Genomic DNA, 18476 nt, shown 5'->3' with positions numbered 1-18476 from the left:
CGTCCTTTCCTTGTTACTACTTTAACCATCGTATGTTTGTTCAAAAGTAACACTATTTGGAATTTTCCCCCAAAACATGCATTTTTGGCTCTCAGTTTCAATGGTGTGTTAATATGCAAAAGGCAATTGTAGGGTACAAGATAAGGATAAAGAAGCCCTCAATAACACAGGTGATAAGTGTGATAAGTTGCTTGCCATTTATAAGTCGCATTTGTTGGCGGGAGGCTGGAGCTTATAACTCGCATGTGTTGAATGAGATTTATGGATGTCAAGTGCGATTTATGTAGCAATACAAACATTCCTCAAAATATTCCCCATTTTAATTCCTATTTGGACTTCCTAATTTGTTTCATCCAGATTTTTCTTTTCAAAATTTACTCTTCATTTATAATTTTTCGATAGAGAATGATTTATCCCACAAAAAAATATTCCTTCACAGTGTAACGAATTATTTTTCAATGTAGCATGTCACATATTTACTAAGGTCTAAAATGATTCAAAATCACTATTTAGTAGACCTATGCATCAACCAAAAAAAGGAGGTTTTGAAGTTGAAGTTAAAAAAGAGAGTTTGGAAGTATAAGAAATTGACAATCATTAATTATACATGGGTTATTATCAAAGGAATTTAAGTCACAATTGTCTATTTTTTTTATCTAGACGAATTAAAATTTGAAATTAAAATCTATATATAACTAATAAAACTGATTAGTGACCATAATCACATTTGACATAGGCCGGTTAGATAGTAGGAAATGTGACTTATAACAAAAAATTGTATGCCACTTATAAGTTGCAATTAATGAATGCAATTTATAAATACCATTAGTTTACGCGAAGCTAGCTATACTTTCAGCGACTTCCTTACTTTGGGCACTGTTCTAAAAAAGTGCAGGATTCATGACCCTTTTCCTAACTCCATAACCTTAACCTACGCCGATCACCTAACCCCTCGCCGGCACACGTTAGATGCCACCGCCGCCGTCCACCATCTCCGACGATGATTCCTCTTACTTCCACATCAGCAGTACTTCTTCCAACTTCACCAAAATCCTTACGATCTTCTCTTTTACCAGCTCTTCTACCTCTATATCGAGCTCGCCTCCGCAAAAAACTTAATCTGGTAATTTAACTTAAGTACTATTTCCATTTCTCTAATCTCAGCTTAACTTAATATACCAGCTTGTTTAAGTTAACTTAATGATGATGTCATTTTATTGTGTTATTTGATTTTTTGTAGAGAAGGTTGAGAAATGGAACTTGTAGGGCAGAGTTTGCAAACGACGCGCCAATCGCCGTCGCTATCGGTGCTTGCATTTTCAGCTCGTTGGTTTTTCCGACTACTTACACGGAGGATGATGACGGGGACTCCGTGATTGATTCTGCTGATGCGAGGTTTGCTGTTATGGGAATTATCAGCTTCATTCCGTATTTTAATTGGATGGTGAGATTTTTCGTCGCGTATTCATTCATTCATTTGTTCTCGATTCACGTTTAGGGTTTAGAGTTGAGGTTTTAGCTGGTTTGACAATAACGTAAAAGCAGGGGCAGAAGCCTGTATATGTGTTAAGAAATCTACTAAATATGTGCAAAAATTAAATTCGGAATTCAGTTACTACCACTTGAGGTCCCTATCCTAAAATACAAAAATTCATTAAGTTTAAATCTTGGATCCGCCTCTGTGTAAAAGTAATTAATCTATTTAGAGGATGCATATAACTGATCCTAACTAATTTGAGATTGAGGTGTGGTTAATTGATTGATTTCATGTTTTACTTTGTAGAGTTGGGTTTTCGCGTGGTTGGATACTGGGAAGCAGCGTTACGCTGTTTATGCTCTTGTGTATTTGGCTCCATATTTAAGGTATGGAGCTCTCAAAACTTTAGTTTTCTAGCTGATGTTTTAGTATTCAGTATGTCTCTGCACCAGCCTCAATGAGTACATAATGATTTGGCTTCCTATCTAGGATGCTAAGGACCTATGTGCAGTTAACTGTATGAGCTACGATGAGTGTGTTATAGAGGATATCAATTAAGTTGATAAGCATTTTTCTCAACTAATAATCTAAATAGCTAGACTACTTATTTGAACAAGTTTAAAAATTTGCTTATTCTAAAACACCTTTTGTCCTCTGGTTTCAGATTTGCTATTTTGAAATAGTTGCTTGTATATCTGGGATGTTTCTGTTGTTCAAATTAGTGTAATTCTAATTATCTTGTGAACATTCTCTTTCTCCTTGTTAGATATATGATTTGTAGAATATCTTGAAGTTCTGCAGTTGCTTGAAGATTTAGGTTAGACTTAGTTAAACCTCGTTCTTTGAAGAAAGTATATTATATAATCCATCAACAAACGAATCATTAAACAATTGACTCAGTTTTCCTAATGCCTTCCTCTCCAACAACATATTAAAAAGGCCTTCCCGTCAGATAGTTGATGTAACAAACATGCTAAGAAACTGCTACTTGAGTACAAGACGTGCATGTACCTGAACATCTCCAAATGTTTATACAATTTTCAGACTGAAATACTATAAATTAAAGTGAAGTGGTAAAGTAATCTTGACTATAACAAGCTATGTTATATGGATTTGTTTGTGGATATGTATCTAGTGCAGGGTGTCCGAAAGTATCCGGGAAGGGTATGCCAACCTTTTTGCTAATTTTAGGTGTATTTTGAAAAATCCTCATGAAATAGCCGCACCTTATCACAATTGTCATACACAGGTCATGGAAAATGAAGGATCCATGTAATATAGATGACAAGATATAGGGCTCCTTTGTGCTCTCTTTCTATCAGCTTGCGCAAATACATTTATAGCATTGTACTCTCTGTTCCAGGAGTGGCTGAATATCCTTCTCGATTTCCATGATAAGCTACCAGTGTTAATGCGATTGTAAGATTTAGAGCCCGTTTGGACATAAATATTTTTTCCTTTTTCCAAAAAAAAATTCGTTTTTTTTTCAAAATCAGCATTTGTTCATAAAATTTTCAATTTTCACTTGAAGATACATTTTGGAAATTTTCGAAAATTTAAAAAATTCCAAAAAGCTGTTTTTCACTCAAATCACTCACAAAACTTCAAAAATAACCCAAACTGAAATTTATGTCCAAGCACAACTCTAAATTTCAAATATCATTTTCACTTGAAAATTTTTTTCACCATTTTTTAGAATTTTACAATTCTTATGTCCAAACGCCTACTTAAAGTTTATTGCTTGGAAGACAATTTATCGTAACCGTTGGACTATAAATGCTTGTGAAAATTTGAAGTTTATTGTTAGTCTCAGAGGTGGCCCTAGGATTTTCACCAAGAAGCTTCAAAAAAAGGAAACAAAATGGTGCTAATGAAGCTCGAACATGGGACCTTATATAAATATTTTTTTTCCGGATCAGGTAAGAAGTTGTTTCATTAATCAAAGCATCCAGAGGATGCAGCATCTTACAAAATAACAAAAGAGAGCTCCAGCAAGCATAATCTAACAGTCCACCTAATTGTTCATGGAGCTAATAAAATCTAAAAGTAAAATGGAGCTATTAGCGTCATAATGATTACACCAAGCAAAAAGATTAAGAAGACATCTAGATTTTAAAATATATGTAGGAGTTGAAGTTCCTTCGAAACATCTTTGGTTCCTTTCTTTCCAAATAGTCCAGATACTGTAATGAGGGACCATCTTCCATATACTTCTGATGGGTTTCCCAACTCTCATGTTGTTCCAGCTTACAAAAACTTCCTTCAAAGATCCTGGCATAACCCAACTAATACCAAAAAGTGTACTGAACATGTCCCATATACCTTTGGCCACTACACAATGTAAAAAGAGATGGTCTATATCTTCACGGTCATTTTTACAAGTGTAGCATCTGTTGCACAGTATAAACTTGCATCTTCCCTTCTATAAATCTTGAATCTTCCTAATCATTGCTCTAATATATTCCTTAAGTCAAGGGGGATTCAGTAGCGTGAGCGCACGCACATAGATATACACATTATTTTACCTATAAAACAGTGAAGCTTTCTGACGAAGGAGGTTCAGTTGAACTGAATCAAGACAAGTCTGCTTCTGATTAATCTGTAGACATGCTAAGCTACTTTATGCTGAAGGCAGTAAAGCATAAGCCTGATTTTAATGCCACTCTTAATGCAAAAGATTAATCTAGTGGCCGCCCTCGTATATTGTTGAATAAAACTTTTAACACCCTCTGAATGGCAAAAGTAGATGATGTTTCTTTATGTCAAACCTCTAAACGCTGCTATACGATTGAAAAGATGGTCAATAGCTTTTCCCAAAATTTTCCTTCAAATAGTGAAAACTCTCACTTGCTCTTTTGTTTCATTGTGGATAACATCGGATTCTAAGGAAAGTGGTATTCTCTGCTGCAGTAGCTTTAGCCAAAGCAACTACTTCAGTTTTTTTAAATGTTTAATTGAGTCGTTTTGCCTTTATATTGGTAACCAGGCATTACATTCTCATACTGATGTTCTTTTATGCATGCAGAACCAATCTGTCTCTTTCTCCTGAAGACAGCTGGCTACCAATTGCTAGCATCCTCTTGTGCATCTTCCACATTCAAGTAATATATCTACAGTCTATCTCAAACTCAATAAATCAATTATACTGAGGTCCTAATTGGAAATATTCTCTGGTTCCAGCTAGAAGTAAGTATCAAAAATGGAGATTTTCAGGCATTGAACAAATTTACTGGGACTGGAGAGGAACTATCATCAGTTTCTAGGAAGAAAGATGATAGCATCTCTGAAGAGGTATCAATCACTTGAAATGCTTATTACAAAAACTAAATGATTTAGAAGTTTAATATTCGTATCTAATATTTTTTTCAAAATGGATTGAAGGAGGAAACAAACGATCATAAGAACTTGCCTTCAGCACAAGAAGAATCAAGAGATGAGATAAGGAGGTGGGAAATTTCTAGAAGGCCTTCCGGAAATCCTGAGGACTTGAATGAAGATGAAGAAGATCTTAGTGGAAGGAAACACTAAATTTGCCTGCTTTAAGCTCAGTTTTGAGGAGCTCAAAGCCAATCCTTTGATGGAGCACAATATATGCTGGAGTATAACTATGTAGGCAGTTCAGCGACGGAAAAAATTAAGCACTTCTGTGTCCGCAAAAGTAGATTGATCTTAATGTGCTATGATTCAACTCTGCACCAGATATCTAAATGGTCTGTTATCAAGATTGGATCAGCGCAGACTATTTTTTCACAGCTGTAGTATGACTGACTTATCTGTTTTTGATTGTATTTTAGTGGAGTTTTCCCCTCGTGCTGTTTCTTTATCTGAGCTCTATTTGGATCACCCCTAATGGTGATAGTGTTTAGTTTTTTGACACTGAACATCCTTGAGTTTCTTGCTATGTTGGCAGGTCTCAGCTCAGAAATTGTGTAATTTCATCAGGAAGAATTTTAGTATCTTAAATTCTTAAATTCCAGTATTTGCAGTGCATAAAATTATTGCATAGAAACCTTGCCTATTCAACAGTAAAAAATAGTGGTCATAGACCCTAAAGTCCAACGATATCAACAGCAAATTATATCTTAATCCCCAAGCAAAATAATTTGTAGTGTTGGAAAGAAATAAATTAACACTACATTCTGATAATTGTAAGGTTTTTGTGTCAATACAAAGTGAACTTTACATCGACAGCAAATCACTTGTCGATAAGAGAAGGGAGATTAGAAAATATCAATAAAAATTTTAATATAGCAAAGGAAAAGTATAGACATCAAAATATTCCTGCCCCGTCTGTCATAATTTACTTTTTCCAATTTTGAAGCCGACTAAAATCGTTTAATTGCCACCTTTGCTTTTACTTATTTATTATGCATTTTTAAAGTAATATTTTCTACTTAAGAAATAGTCTACTTTATTTTTAAAAAAAAATTCACTCTTAGGGGTGGTCTGACAGGAGGTATTAAAAAAAATAATGCAAGCATTAACTCTATGCTTTACTAATACCTTGTTTAGTATATTTTTTTTCAACCTGTGTATAACTACTACTCATACTTGGTATTATCCTATGTATAAGTAATGCATAGAAAATCATAACATTAGTAATACCAAGGCTACTAATGCATGCATTAGGTTGGTTAAAAGATAAAATTATACTTAAAGTCCCTTAAAACTTGAGAATATGGAGGACATTTTTGTAAACAATTATTTTTCTTAAAAATCATGTAATGTATTATAATTTAAATACACCACAACAAACAATAAATAAAAAATAATATCTGCATAACTAATACTTACATTATTAACGTATGCGTTAAATTGATGTATTACTAATACTAACTTATTAAGCACTATGTTATCCACCGTACCAAAAGACTCCTTGTTGTTACACTTCACGTTTCCTTTCCCTAGACGCAGCTCGCGCCTGGCATTTGCGCTTAGAAGCTTTGTTAGTTATATTAGTTAAAATCCATTCTAATATTCCTTTCTCATTCCAGAAGAAGAACAGAATCCCTAAAAAGCTGAGCTTAGTCTCTCTAAATCAATGGCGGAATCAGGCACTGATGCAAAGACAAAGCTGATAGTAGAGCTTGTACTCTCCGCTGCTACGGCAGCTTTAGGGATGGTTTTCATATTCGCTGGGCTTCGTCATCTCGATCCCAATCGCGAAGCTTCTAAGAGAGCTCTCGAATCCCGCAAACAGCTCTCTAAACGCTTAGGTCGTCCTCTTATCCACACCACTCCTTATGAGGTAAACTCAGAAAATACGAAAGGGTCAATATATCTAAATTTTTTTTTATCTCTATTCACGCACCATTTTCGCTATATTTTGGATTTTTTTTAGAAACTAGTAGTTTATAAAAGTACTACATATCACGGTTGATGGAAATTTTAGTTTATTTTACTTTTTACGATGGTGGTGCTCGGGTAAGCTTGAGCGCACCTTGATTATTTCCGCCGCGTACTTGCTACACAAGCACATGTGCCGACTAACTCTGCCACAAACGCTTAGGCCGAGAAATCACTTAGTCATTTTTGTCTCTGTTGGGATTTAAACCTGAGACCTCATGGTTTTTCTCACTTCATTGACCACTGGGCTATAGCCTTTGGATGTTATCGTGGTTGATAGAAAATTCTTTTAAAATAATTTTGAAAAAACCATAGTAAGAAAATGTTTGAATCTCAAGTGTTAATAGTTTATAATGTCGTACAATGATGTAAAACGGGACAGAGTGGAGTAAGGCTTAGTTATGATGCTTACTTACATCCCGCTTAGCGGTATGGAAAGTTAGAGAACCTCTAATGTTAGGGAACTCACAAATTATTGACTGTCGGAATGAAATGTGTCCAAATAGAGTGAAATGGCAGTGTGAATTCATATGCCGACCCCAACTAGCTTGCGGTTGAGGCGTAGTTGTTGTTGTTGGTGACAATTTTACAGGATATGATTGCTGGGATTGTTGTGGTTTGATCTTCTTGGAAAATTTGGTCTCCATTTATTGAGTAACTCTTTGCAGGATATGATTGCTGGGGATGTTGTGAATCCAGACCACATAGATGTGGAGTTTGATTCGATTGGGGGGCTGGATGGGATTAAGGATACTTTGTTTCAGCTGGCCATTTTACCTCTACGAAGGCCTGAATTGTTTTGTCATGGGAAATTGCTTGGTCCAATGAAAGGGGTTCTGTTGTATGGACCACCTGGGACAGGGAAGACAATGCTTGCTAAAGCCATTGCTAAAGAGTCTGGTGCTGTGTTCATTAATGTGAAGGTTTCTACTCTCATGAGCAAGTGGTTTGGTGATGCGCAAAAGCTTGGTGAGTATTTTGAATTTCCTTTGCGTAGCTAAGTATGTTTTACATTAGAGGTCTAACTAAATTTTTGTTCTGTCTTTTGATTGAAAACTCCATATTAAGTGCAATGATCTGTTTGGTGGGATAGATAAGAAATTGGAGGGGTTGATTTAGCATGCTAAGAATTTGATATATGAAAACTTTTTACTTCCCTTTCATGCCTAGGAGTCAGGAGGGAATGTATTGCTTAAATGATGCTCAATTTGTTTGCTAGTGTTCTGAATGTTTTATGAAGGAGCTACTCCAATCTGTCTTTACAGTAACGTGGTGTCGCTGAAAAGAAGAAAGTGGAAAGGTTTAGGAGCTATGGAGGGGTTAGGTTTTAGGAAGTGGAGTCATGGGATGCAGATTCAGCACGCTATCTTCCTTCATGAGTGAATTTTGTAGCAAGGGATTGACTTTCTATTGCTAACAAATGCAGTTACTGGAAAGTGGGAAGGAAAGAAGACGAAACTGGATAAGGCTAGACTGCATATTCATCTGCATGCTATATCAGCATTAACTAGCTATATGTTCATAATAAGCACATGATCTTTTGTTTTTCTCTTTAACCTTTCTTTCCTCTCCTTATCTGTTTTTGGTTTGTTTTTTTGTTGCAGTTGCTGCTATTTTTGGTTTGGCGTATAAGCTCCAGCCTGCTATAATATTTATTGATGAAGTTGACAGCTTTTTGGGCCAGCGTCGTGCAAGTGAGACTGAAATGCTGACTAGCATGAAAACTGAGTTCATGGCCTTATGGGATGGTTTTACTACTGATCGTGAGTAACTATCTGCGAATAGCTGGTTCTTTTTTGGCTTCACTTCATATTCAAATTCACATATAAATTTTGCTTTTAGTCATGGAAATTTATAGCACTCTTGTACTTTCACGTTTGGGTCTTCTTTGTTTGAAATATTTATGTAGCATCTACTTAACGGTGTTTTGGAAGAATGCTATATAATTCAGTAAACTGTGCTTGGATTGATATACTATTTTATAATAGTTTACTTTCTATCTTAATGCTGTAGGATACAGATATTTATAAGTTACATCAGCACTAGCTGACTAGTTATGTTAAAGAATTGATACATTAGCTTGTATTTTAAGGAGTGTTTGTATAACCATTAGGTATAGTATGTCCAAGGAATGCATCCTAGCAAGTACAATTGACTTGCTTTAGAAAGGAGGGGGTGGGGGCTAGATACCTCCTAGTGTTACGTCAATGAGGATTAGAGGCTCTTAGCATTGTTACCTTTTTCCTTATTATAGGTATCTATATAGTGTGGTTGGGTCGGCTATGCATCCAGGGTCTTAGCATTTTTTTTTACTCCAAATTATTGAGTATTAGAGTGAAACAGCTCCATGTGGAGTGAAATGGTTTTTGAGGATTCATAGCTGACCTCAACTAGCTTGAGATTGATTTTTGCTTATACAACAATAACTATGCCTCAATTCAGCTATTTCTCAACTTTGATGGAATTAAGTGGTCAATGCCTGGGATCTCACAGGATTTTTAAGTTGGTGGTATAGGCAAGGGTTGGGCAAAGTGAGAAAGAGCTGGTGGCATACAACTCCAACTTGTATCTGGTGGGTGATTTGGAGAGACTCAAGATGTTTTGAAGGCAAACAAAAATCATCCACAAGAATAAATTATGTTGTATATTGTTATTTCACTTTCGTGTAAAAAGGAATATGCAAATGAGGCAAAAACTTTAATTCCTAGAATCCCTCTAAGATTAGAAGAGGGCTACACTTTTGGTTTTTTTCTCACTTGTACAGAAAATTCCAGCACTACCTTTGTGCTGTTATGAGTACCACTATTACCATTTCAAGAAAAAAACTTACTATGCCTCTATCACAAACAAATTAGGGTCGGGTATATGAATTCTCACTTCTCCATTTAAGCTCAGCTCATGTTATCATCATACCAAATAAAAATAAGGCAGAATAGCCTAGTAGACCCTTAAACTTGTTCCGGTTTGACATCCCGGTCCTTCTACATTGTTTTTATCCAAACTCTTTTACTTAATCAAAACCTATATTTTAAACCCCCCTGACCGTTGACCGATCATATGTGGCAACATTATAGCTGAGTTGGACAACAAGCGTGTAATTCACGCATACAACGAGCGTGAACATAAATAATTGGCCTAAGAAATGATTGAACTAAGAAGAAAATAATAATAAAAATGAAAAAAACAGTAAAATTTAAAGGAAAAAAACTAACCCCCCTTCCCGTTCTTCCCCAAAACCCATCTCCCATTTCTATTTCTTTTTCTCTTTCTTCCCTTTCCCGTTCTCCCTCCCCTAATTTTCACCCAAAAACCATTTTGCCGTGAACATATTCTTATCCAACACACAAAAATCATTGTAATTTTCAGATAACACTTTCTAAAGAGCAAAGGATGGGTTGTTCGATTTTAATGGAGAAGTGAATCTGCTTTTTTGAAAAAAAAAATCTGTTCAGTTTATCTAGAAATGAAGTGTGTTGTTTGTCAATAATAAGAAACCAATGAAGAATGAAGATTGATCTCTAGATAATGGAGATGGTTGGGAAGTGAATTTATCTTTTTGGTTGTATCGGTGAAGGAATAAAGATGGAGGCGTGCGGAAGAGTTTTATTGTGGCTAGCTTGCGAAGGTTCATGGTGTTCTCCGGTGGCCGGAGGAATTTTCCGGCAATGGCGGTGGTGGAGTTGTTGGCGGTAAGGAGAAGAGATGGTGGAGTAGGAAAACAAAATGAAGATAAAGTCAAAAAATAAAAGCAAAAGTCAAAAAGGGTTAGTTTTTATTTTTTGTAAAATAAAAAATGACATGGAATATTTTATCCCATGTGGATTCTGATATTGCGCGATTGTGAGACACACATCGTCACAAGGTTTCAAAACATAGATTTTGATCAAGTAGGGGTTGGATGAAAGAAAGTGAAATAGAAGGACCGGGATGTCAAACCGAAACAAGTACAAGTGTTTACTAGGCTATTCTGCCTAAATATAAGTGAGAACTAACTTAACTATATAAAAATAATAATAACAATAATTTTAATAATAATAATAATTATTATATTAGAAGTTCTCTAACAAGACTAAATTGTACTCCCGCTAGTAGATATCACCTATATGAATTTTTTCTTCCATTGTGTCTTTTCTTTAGCGAAGTCTGCATTGATCCCAAGAAATACTAGGCTTTACGAGACAACTTCGTTCCCATGAGATTTTAGGTCTACCTCGTCCGCGACCCCAACTTGTTTGAGAAGTGAGCTTAAATTGATGTTTACTTATATCCATAAAAAAAGGAACTAGCTTCAGATTGCTGTTTAGTTGTTTCAGTTCTTGTTCTATAAATAATTGTATACATAAATAGTTTTTCATCTTAAATATATACATAAGAAGAACAGCTGTGTTGTTTAAAAGAAGAAGACAGGACGGAGGTGGAACACGTGACCAGAGTTTTATTCTGAACCTTCTCTACCAGTGTGCCGGGGTTGGTGTTTAGCCAATCTAAAAAGTGTATCAATCAATCAACTAATATTAGTTGGAGAATCAGTTTAAAAGTTTATACTCATCTTTTCAATTAAATAGGATCATATAGATACATATATGGTAAATTATTAGGCGAAGCAGTCTTGCCACACTGTTCACTGCAATTTTGTTCCGCCCCTGCCTTGGTAGCTTTATTGCTTTAGTTTGTTAGGGAATTATATCTTATTTTGACATGCTTCCCATTGTTACTTGGTGCTTTTTGTATGAATTTCTTGCAGAAAATGTGGCCTTATACAACATGTTTCATGAATGCTATGCTATATGTAAGTGATAAAGGAATGAATTTTCCTTCTCTGCAGAGAATGCTAGAGTTATGGTCCTGGCGGCAACCAATCGCCCAACTGACCTTGATGAGGCAATACTTAGGCGCTTTTCTCAGTCATTTGAGATTGGGAAACCTTCCCTTAGTGATAGAACAAAGATATTTAAGGTAGTATTGAAGGGTGAGAGAATTGAAGATAACGTTGACTTTGATCGACTTGCTGGCTTGTGTGAGGGATACACTGGTTCAGACATTCTCGAGGCCTGCAAGCTAGCTGCCTTTATTCCTCTTAGGGAGTATTTGCAAGATGAGAAGAAAGGAAAGCAATCACAGGTGGCTATATACTTCCGCAAGTTGTTACTGTAATTGATTGTTATTATCTGCTTTTCCCGCAACAGCATACGTGGGGTTATGCATGCGCGTCATAGATCAAATATTTGTGCAATTGACTATGACTTCTAAATACACATGGTAACTGTGCATTTTAATGATTTGCTCCCCGATCTGGAAGTACAGGTGTACTGTGGCAACGGCCTCCTTGAGTGTGCCTGTCAAACTGACTTTTAATAATGTTATTTTGGCAGAAGATATGATATAATTCGGAGGTCGGAAAAGTTGTATTTCATCTTTTGGTTTACTTTACATTCTGATCATTGGAACTGCCAGAAAGAAGTGGAAAACTCTTCTCATATAGGCAATGCAGATGTCTGGAATCATACTGCCCAGTCATGTTTTATCTTAATGTGGTGGATATTAAATGGAGCCTAATCTTACATGTTAATCACTTTAGATATGGTGTTGCTTCAATGATGATTAGTTGTGACTAAGAGTCTTCTGGCAAGTCTACAATTTCACAGTTTCACTATATATTACAATCCTCATCTAAGCAAAGATTGATCTGTTGTTTATGTTACAGGCTCCAAGGCCATTGTCACAGTCTGATCTAGAGACAGCTTTGGCTCAATCAAAGAAGACCAAGATTACTGCTAGGAAACCTGCTGTAGTGAGCTTTCGGTTGGATGATTATGAGGTCTCACTTCCGATTTTGGATTATATCAAAATGTTCATTCGTCAAGTGTTGCGCGATAGATGCTGCAATGAGGCAGATTATTGTGGTTTATATACTTTTACGTTTTCGTTTAGTGACAAAATATTCTTTCATACTTGCAGGATTTAGACTGAAGCTGGCTCCAGCAGGAGGTAGTATGGTGTTCAAGTGATGACTATAGGCATCTATTGATGAGATCATTCCATAGGCCTTTTCCATTCGGAGAATCTCAATGCTCTAACCTGCTTAGGAATTTGGAAGATAGATAGGTCATTTAACTTCATTGCTTCAATGTTGTAAATACCATGAAAAAATAGAGGAATTACATTAGTACAAGCTCATTTAACTTCATTGTCTTTGGAAGGATCCAAATGATAGCTATTCCTGATAATTTGAATGATGGAAAAGAACTCAAGTGCAACTTTATTCCTTCTGATTTTATGACTCTTAATTTTGTTTTTTGGGTGTTGTTTGGGGGGGGGGGGGGGGGGGGGGGTCCATTCACTGTCCTTGACATGGTACGCTGGGTTGATCAATTTCTTTCGGTCGACACAATTTCACTGTCCTTGAGATGGTGCTTACGGACACAATCTCAAGTATTATTCTATTTAAGGACTATAAGTTCAGTTTACTGCATATACAACTTTTAAAAATAATAAATAAGCAACAAGGCGTTTAAATTTTATCTGCTTCTGAAATTGATCTATCAATAGGAAAGGGGCTCAAAATCCTCAACTTAAAGCATAAATCCAGGCCAACACCAGCAAAAAGAAAGATCAAAAGATTCTCAGAGACATAGACCGCGCCATCAAGAGCATGAGACGAGAAGCTGCCAGCATCCAACTCTAATGGTGGTCCACCTCCAAGTGTAGCTAGGCCTACATCGAATGTTTAGTTTATAAATACCAAAATTATTGCGGAAACTTTCTTTGGCAAGACCAGGATAATACAGCAAATTGAATGGACTAGAATATGTGTGCATCAGCATACTAGTTGCAGCCAAGAAACAATAACCTTAAGAACATCCTTTGTCAGCTGATTGAACTCTTAATGTAATCAATCAGTCAATCAAGCATCCCTCGAATCTAAACAAGTTGAGAATTACCAACGAAAATGGAAGGAGAAAAGTGACACAGTACAGTGACTTAGTATGAGGATATAATACCTTTGACAAAACCAAATGCTGCGGATGTCCCTGACTTGAGCTGAAAATTGTCCAAGTCTCTTCTTACAGCATAGCGAAAGGTTACACCAAACAAAGCACAACTAATAAAGGTTATTGAAAGAGGGAGTATTAGCTCCGAATAGCTGGTGATTCGACTTAAGGAAATGGGAAGCGCTGCAAGCGTGCCAACAACTGCAGAAATTGAAGCTGCTTTTATGGATTCTACTCTCTCCTCATCTCTATTTATTGTATCTCCGTCTGTTCCCCTGGAAGCATCTCTCCTAGCATTATCACTAACGCTGAGGGAGCGCTCAGCTTCTTCAATCATTGCTCTTGCTTCTGAAATATCTTTCTGGCATTCTGCAATCTTCAATTGCATCAACCAATCAGTATCTTAACTATAGCATGTAGCAACAATTGTTCTCGAAAAGCTTTAATGACTTCTTAGAGCATCTGCAAGACTATGAACTATGCTAACATTATTCTTAAGACGTTCGGAAACTTGAAACACACTCCCTACTTAAGGTGCTAAAACATGTCAATCAATCATTCAACTATGTGTCAATTTCAAAGTAGTTGTGGTCAGCTATATAATTCCTTTCTAGCTCTCAATCTTATCCCATATGGGCATACAAGGTGCTAAAACAAGATTTCCGTAAATTGGACTGAGGTCGCTTGAGAGTCCCCTTTACCCAGTTTAACTTGGTAAGCAGTTTGTTTGCAGTCCCTTATGATGATGCATTAGTTATTTCGCCCACATAATCAAGTAAATCCATTGTGATCTCGAAAAACATAGAATTTATATCTACAGTCTATTCTAAAGCTTCCGAGTTGAAGTGCCAACCAATATTGTCAAATGCTCATTTGAGGCGCGCTTAAACCTTGAAGCTCAAAAGCTCAGTGCATGCGCTTCGCCTCACTTAGTCTACACTTTTGTGTAGGCAAGGCACTGAGGTGTGCGCCGCATTGCCCATAAGTTCTATCTTGAATAGAGCGGTACAAAACAATAAATATAATTGGCAAAAAGATATATTAATTGTTAAGGAAATCATTATGAGTGAAATTCTTAATTTGTTCTTGCATTACATAAATTTTTTCCTTCATTGCGCCTTTTTAAACTAAAGCCCACACTTCAATTCCGCTTTACGCTTAAAGCCCCGATAGACCTGGAGCGCTTTTTAACGCTTTTCACCTTTGACAACACTGGTGCCAACTAAAGGACCACACTTCCTTATTTAAAGGCATGAATTCAGATCATTGCTCTTTATTTTCCTGTGGTTTAGCAATTGCAGGTCAAGACGACTACAATGTAGTTAGGTACGAACAATCTATATGCATAATGACAAAAATCTAGGAACAAATAGTAATCCCTATCAAAACAAAAAGAATATATAAAATAAAGTTCTGCCTTTCTCTCAATAAATCTATCTTTGGCCAAATGATACGATATAATTGGACAACAGAGGCCTGCCTGTGCCTAAAAGCAATGATGCACTTGTTCCTTTGTACATAGAGTTAGCTAGTCAATTGCACACATGTTATTCAATCAAATTATTATGCAAGAATAGCTAGACCTAGTAAAGCATAAATTTAAGAGTGAGGAATAAGGGAGAAAAAGGATTTTAACATATGATACACTGACAATGAAGAGATTTATGCAAGCACCGATGTATTGAAATTTATGGGTTCTGAATTTGCCGCCGAACTGAAGAAGTATCAGACAGGTTGGAGTTCTTACCCTCTTGGGACTCCATGGACCAAGATATGCTTTTATTATATGGTCAATACCGATCCCTCGTCTTAGTTACTAATTTCATAATTAGATATATATATATATATATATATATATATATATATATATATATATAATTAACGGATTTCCTAGTACAAATACAAGGTCTAAGAAAACTCCGTCTTCTATAGTAGTATTAGAATACAAAAGTTAAATTGAAAAGAAAAAAAAGAAAAAAACTTACCTCAGAAGTTCTAGTTTCAAGCTGAGTTATATAATCCTTCAACAATTTAACTTCCAATTCTTGTCTTTCAATATCCGCAAGTTCTTTCTTAGCCATTTCTACTCTTTGAGTTGCTTTCTCCAACCCATCAAGCAAAACCCGGTTTTCTTCTCTGTTCAGAAGTTCCTCTACTCTTTCGTCCACAATACCAGTCAGTGCATCCTTCAAATTCCCCGTTTCACCATTTCCTGAGCTATTATTATTAATATTATTACTATTGCTGCAATTTATAGTTAGAAATTTTACCCGTGAAAATGAAGCTGTGTCTGAGAATTTCAATGGAATAAATACTCTTTTGCTAAAGAGGATTTTTGGGTGTGGAAGTAATGAGGAAATTGAGGTGGCTACGGTGGTCTTCATAATGTATTCTCCGGCGGAAGTGGCCGTCGATAAAGAGCGTGGCACAGCTTTTTTTCCTTATCGTCTTGAAAACAATTGTTTGGTCTTTTCCCTAATGCATTGTTGGATGGTTGTTACCTATTGTATGTATGATATGTATCGTATTGTATTGTATTGTATTGTATTGTTTGATGAATAAAATATTTGGATATATTGTGTCGTTTGTCGTCATTTTATGATATCATACACCAATAATACGAAGAATAAACTTACAATATTATAAAAAAAAATTATGATACGGTATATAAAAAGGTAGGGTAAATGATAAAATAAAATTATGTAATAATAATGAAGGGTGAGATTGAGAGAAAAAGACAAGGTAACGATGCGACCACATCAAATCGGCCGTTACATAAAGTGGCATATTTCGTCGTTACGTAACGACGGATTTAACGATACGACACAATTAAATTTAAGTAACAATCAAAACAAACATCGTATTTAAAGTAACAATACGATACAATACAATAGATAAAAACCATGTAAGTCAAATATACTAATTTTTGGGGGAATTAGTTAAATGGTAAATAGAATTCTATATATCTAATTGGATTTAAAAGCTTTAGTTAGTGATCTTATGGGTCCCATTAGCTTATAAAGAAGAAGAACATATTGAAATTAATAATAAAAAACTAGAAAAGTAATTTTGTAAAATCCAAAGTAAAATTTTTCAACTGGCTATTGAAGTGTACCTTATTGAAATTAATAATAAAAAAATAGAAACGTAATTTTGTAATATCCAAAGTAAAATTTTTCCTTTGGCTATTGCATGTTTATCTTCTATTATAAAACTAATGGAGAAGAGTAAAAAAAAAATTGTCTAATGACAACTAATAAAGAACTGAACAAGCAATAATTTTATAACTTGATTTTAACCAAGGCCAAAAAGGGCATCACAAGTAATGATTTCATACATAATTAGCCATTATATGTTAGTTGCTTCTTCTTTTCCATTTTCACTTTGCGGCCATCTTTTAGCATATTTCTAAAAGAATCTTTTTTAGTGATCTTTACTCTCTTGAGTTTGATTGTTGTTAAGTTCAACAATTTGATTGTAGTGATTTCAGTTCCCTAACATCTTTTAGTGTGCAGAAGCAAGTGTGTGAACCAATTCTCCATATTGTTCCAGCAAGTGTCAAGCAAAATCTTCAAAACTTGCTAAATATAAATATATATACTTGCATATTCATATTTGAAACTTAAGAGTGATTCATAATTGACAATTTGAGTGAATGTACATTTGATTTATATATTTTATTTTTTGGTTTCAATAGGTAAAATAGGAAAGATGAAAATACTTCTGACTTTTTGAAATCTGATATAATGGATCACCTAAGTGATCTCCGGTTAATCGCTTATTTCTTATTATCATGATCATTTTTTATAAAGTGTGAGATTCCGGTGGAATCATCACTCGTCTATGTATTATCTAGAAATCACTCATGTATTATTTATGACCGTCTAAGTGATATGCGGTTGATCTTTTATTAGTTATTACCAAGATCAATTTTTTATAAAGTGGGAAAACCTGGTGAAATCATAGATCGCATATGTATTATCTATAAATCACTTATATATTCTTTGTGACTACCTCCTGGTTGATTGCTTTTTAGTTACTACCATGATCATTTTTTATAAAGGTGGAGATGCTGGTGAAATCATAAATTGCCTATGGTGTTAATAGAAATCGCTCATGTATTATTTATGATCGCCTAAGTAATCTCCAGTTGATTGATTATTAGTTATTAGTAAAATTATTTTCTCATAAAATGGGAGATATTGATGAAACCATAGATCGCCTATGTGTTATCTAGAAATCGCCCATGTATTACTAATGATTGCCTAAGTTATCTTCGGTTGATCGTATATTAGTTATTACCAAGATTGATTTTATAAAATGGGATATCCTGGTGAAATCATAGTTCGCCTATGGTGTTACCTAAAAGTCGCCTATGTAATATTTATGATCACCTAATTGATCCCCGGTTGATTAATTATAAGTTATTATAAGAATTATATTTTTATAAAGTAGGAGATATTAGTGAAATCGTAGATCGTCTATGTGTTATCTAGAAATCACGCATGTATTATTTACTATCTCAGTGATCTCCAGTTGATCGCGTGTTAGTTTTACAATGACCATTTTTATAAAATAAGAGATCTTGGTGAAATTATATATCGCCTATGTGTTATCTTTAAATTGTTCCATGAACTATTTATGATCACCTAAATGTTCTC

The 18476-nt window shown here is 35.2% G+C and overlaps 3 protein-coding genes across 3 annotated transcripts; 2 read left to right on the top strand and 1 right to left on the bottom strand.

Moving 5' to 3' along the window:
• The first annotated feature begins 800 nt into the window (after window positions 1-800).
• LOC104086079 (uncharacterized) lies at window positions 801-5448 on the top strand. Its single transcript, XM_009590245.4, has 6 exons — window positions 801-1123; window positions 1241-1444; window positions 1784-1863; window positions 4503-4578; window positions 4658-4768; window positions 4859-5448. Exons 1-6 carry the CDS (start codon window positions 1001-1003, stop codon window positions 5003-5005), a joined length of 741 nt encoding a protein of 246 aa, XP_009588540.1. The 5' UTR covers window positions 801-1000; the 3' UTR covers window positions 5006-5448.
• Window positions 5449-6379: 931 nt separating this feature from the next.
• Window positions 6380-13095, top strand: LOC104086078 (uncharacterized). Its single transcript, XM_009590244.3, has 6 exons — window positions 6380-6725; window positions 7492-7792; window positions 8428-8586; window positions 11649-11944; window positions 12528-12641; window positions 12782-13095. Exons 1-6 carry the CDS (start codon window positions 6519-6521, stop codon window positions 12791-12793), a joined length of 1089 nt encoding a protein of 362 aa, XP_009588539.1. The 5' UTR covers window positions 6380-6518; the 3' UTR covers window positions 12794-13095.
• Window positions 13096-13237: 142 nt separating this feature from the next.
• Window positions 13238-16323, bottom strand: LOC104086077 (uncharacterized). The gene is made up of 3 exons (XM_009590243.4): window positions 15801-16323; window positions 13825-14191; window positions 13238-13537 (listed from the first exon to the last, which is right to left on the bottom strand). The coding sequence occupies exons 1-3, from the start codon at window positions 16197-16199 to the stop codon at window positions 13335-13337; spliced, it is 969 nt and encodes a 322-aa protein (XP_009588538.1). The 5' UTR covers window positions 16200-16323; the 3' UTR covers window positions 13238-13334.
• Between the last annotated feature and the right edge of the window lie 2153 nt (window positions 16324-18476).

Source organism: Nicotiana tomentosiformis, chromosome 8 (genome assembly GCF_000390325.3).
Source record: "Nicotiana tomentosiformis chromosome 8, ASM39032v3, whole genome shotgun sequence".
Classification (NCBI taxonomy): domain Eukaryota; kingdom Viridiplantae; phylum Streptophyta; class Magnoliopsida; order Solanales; family Solanaceae; genus Nicotiana; species Nicotiana tomentosiformis.
This window is presented reverse-complemented; position numbering and strand designations above follow the sequence as displayed.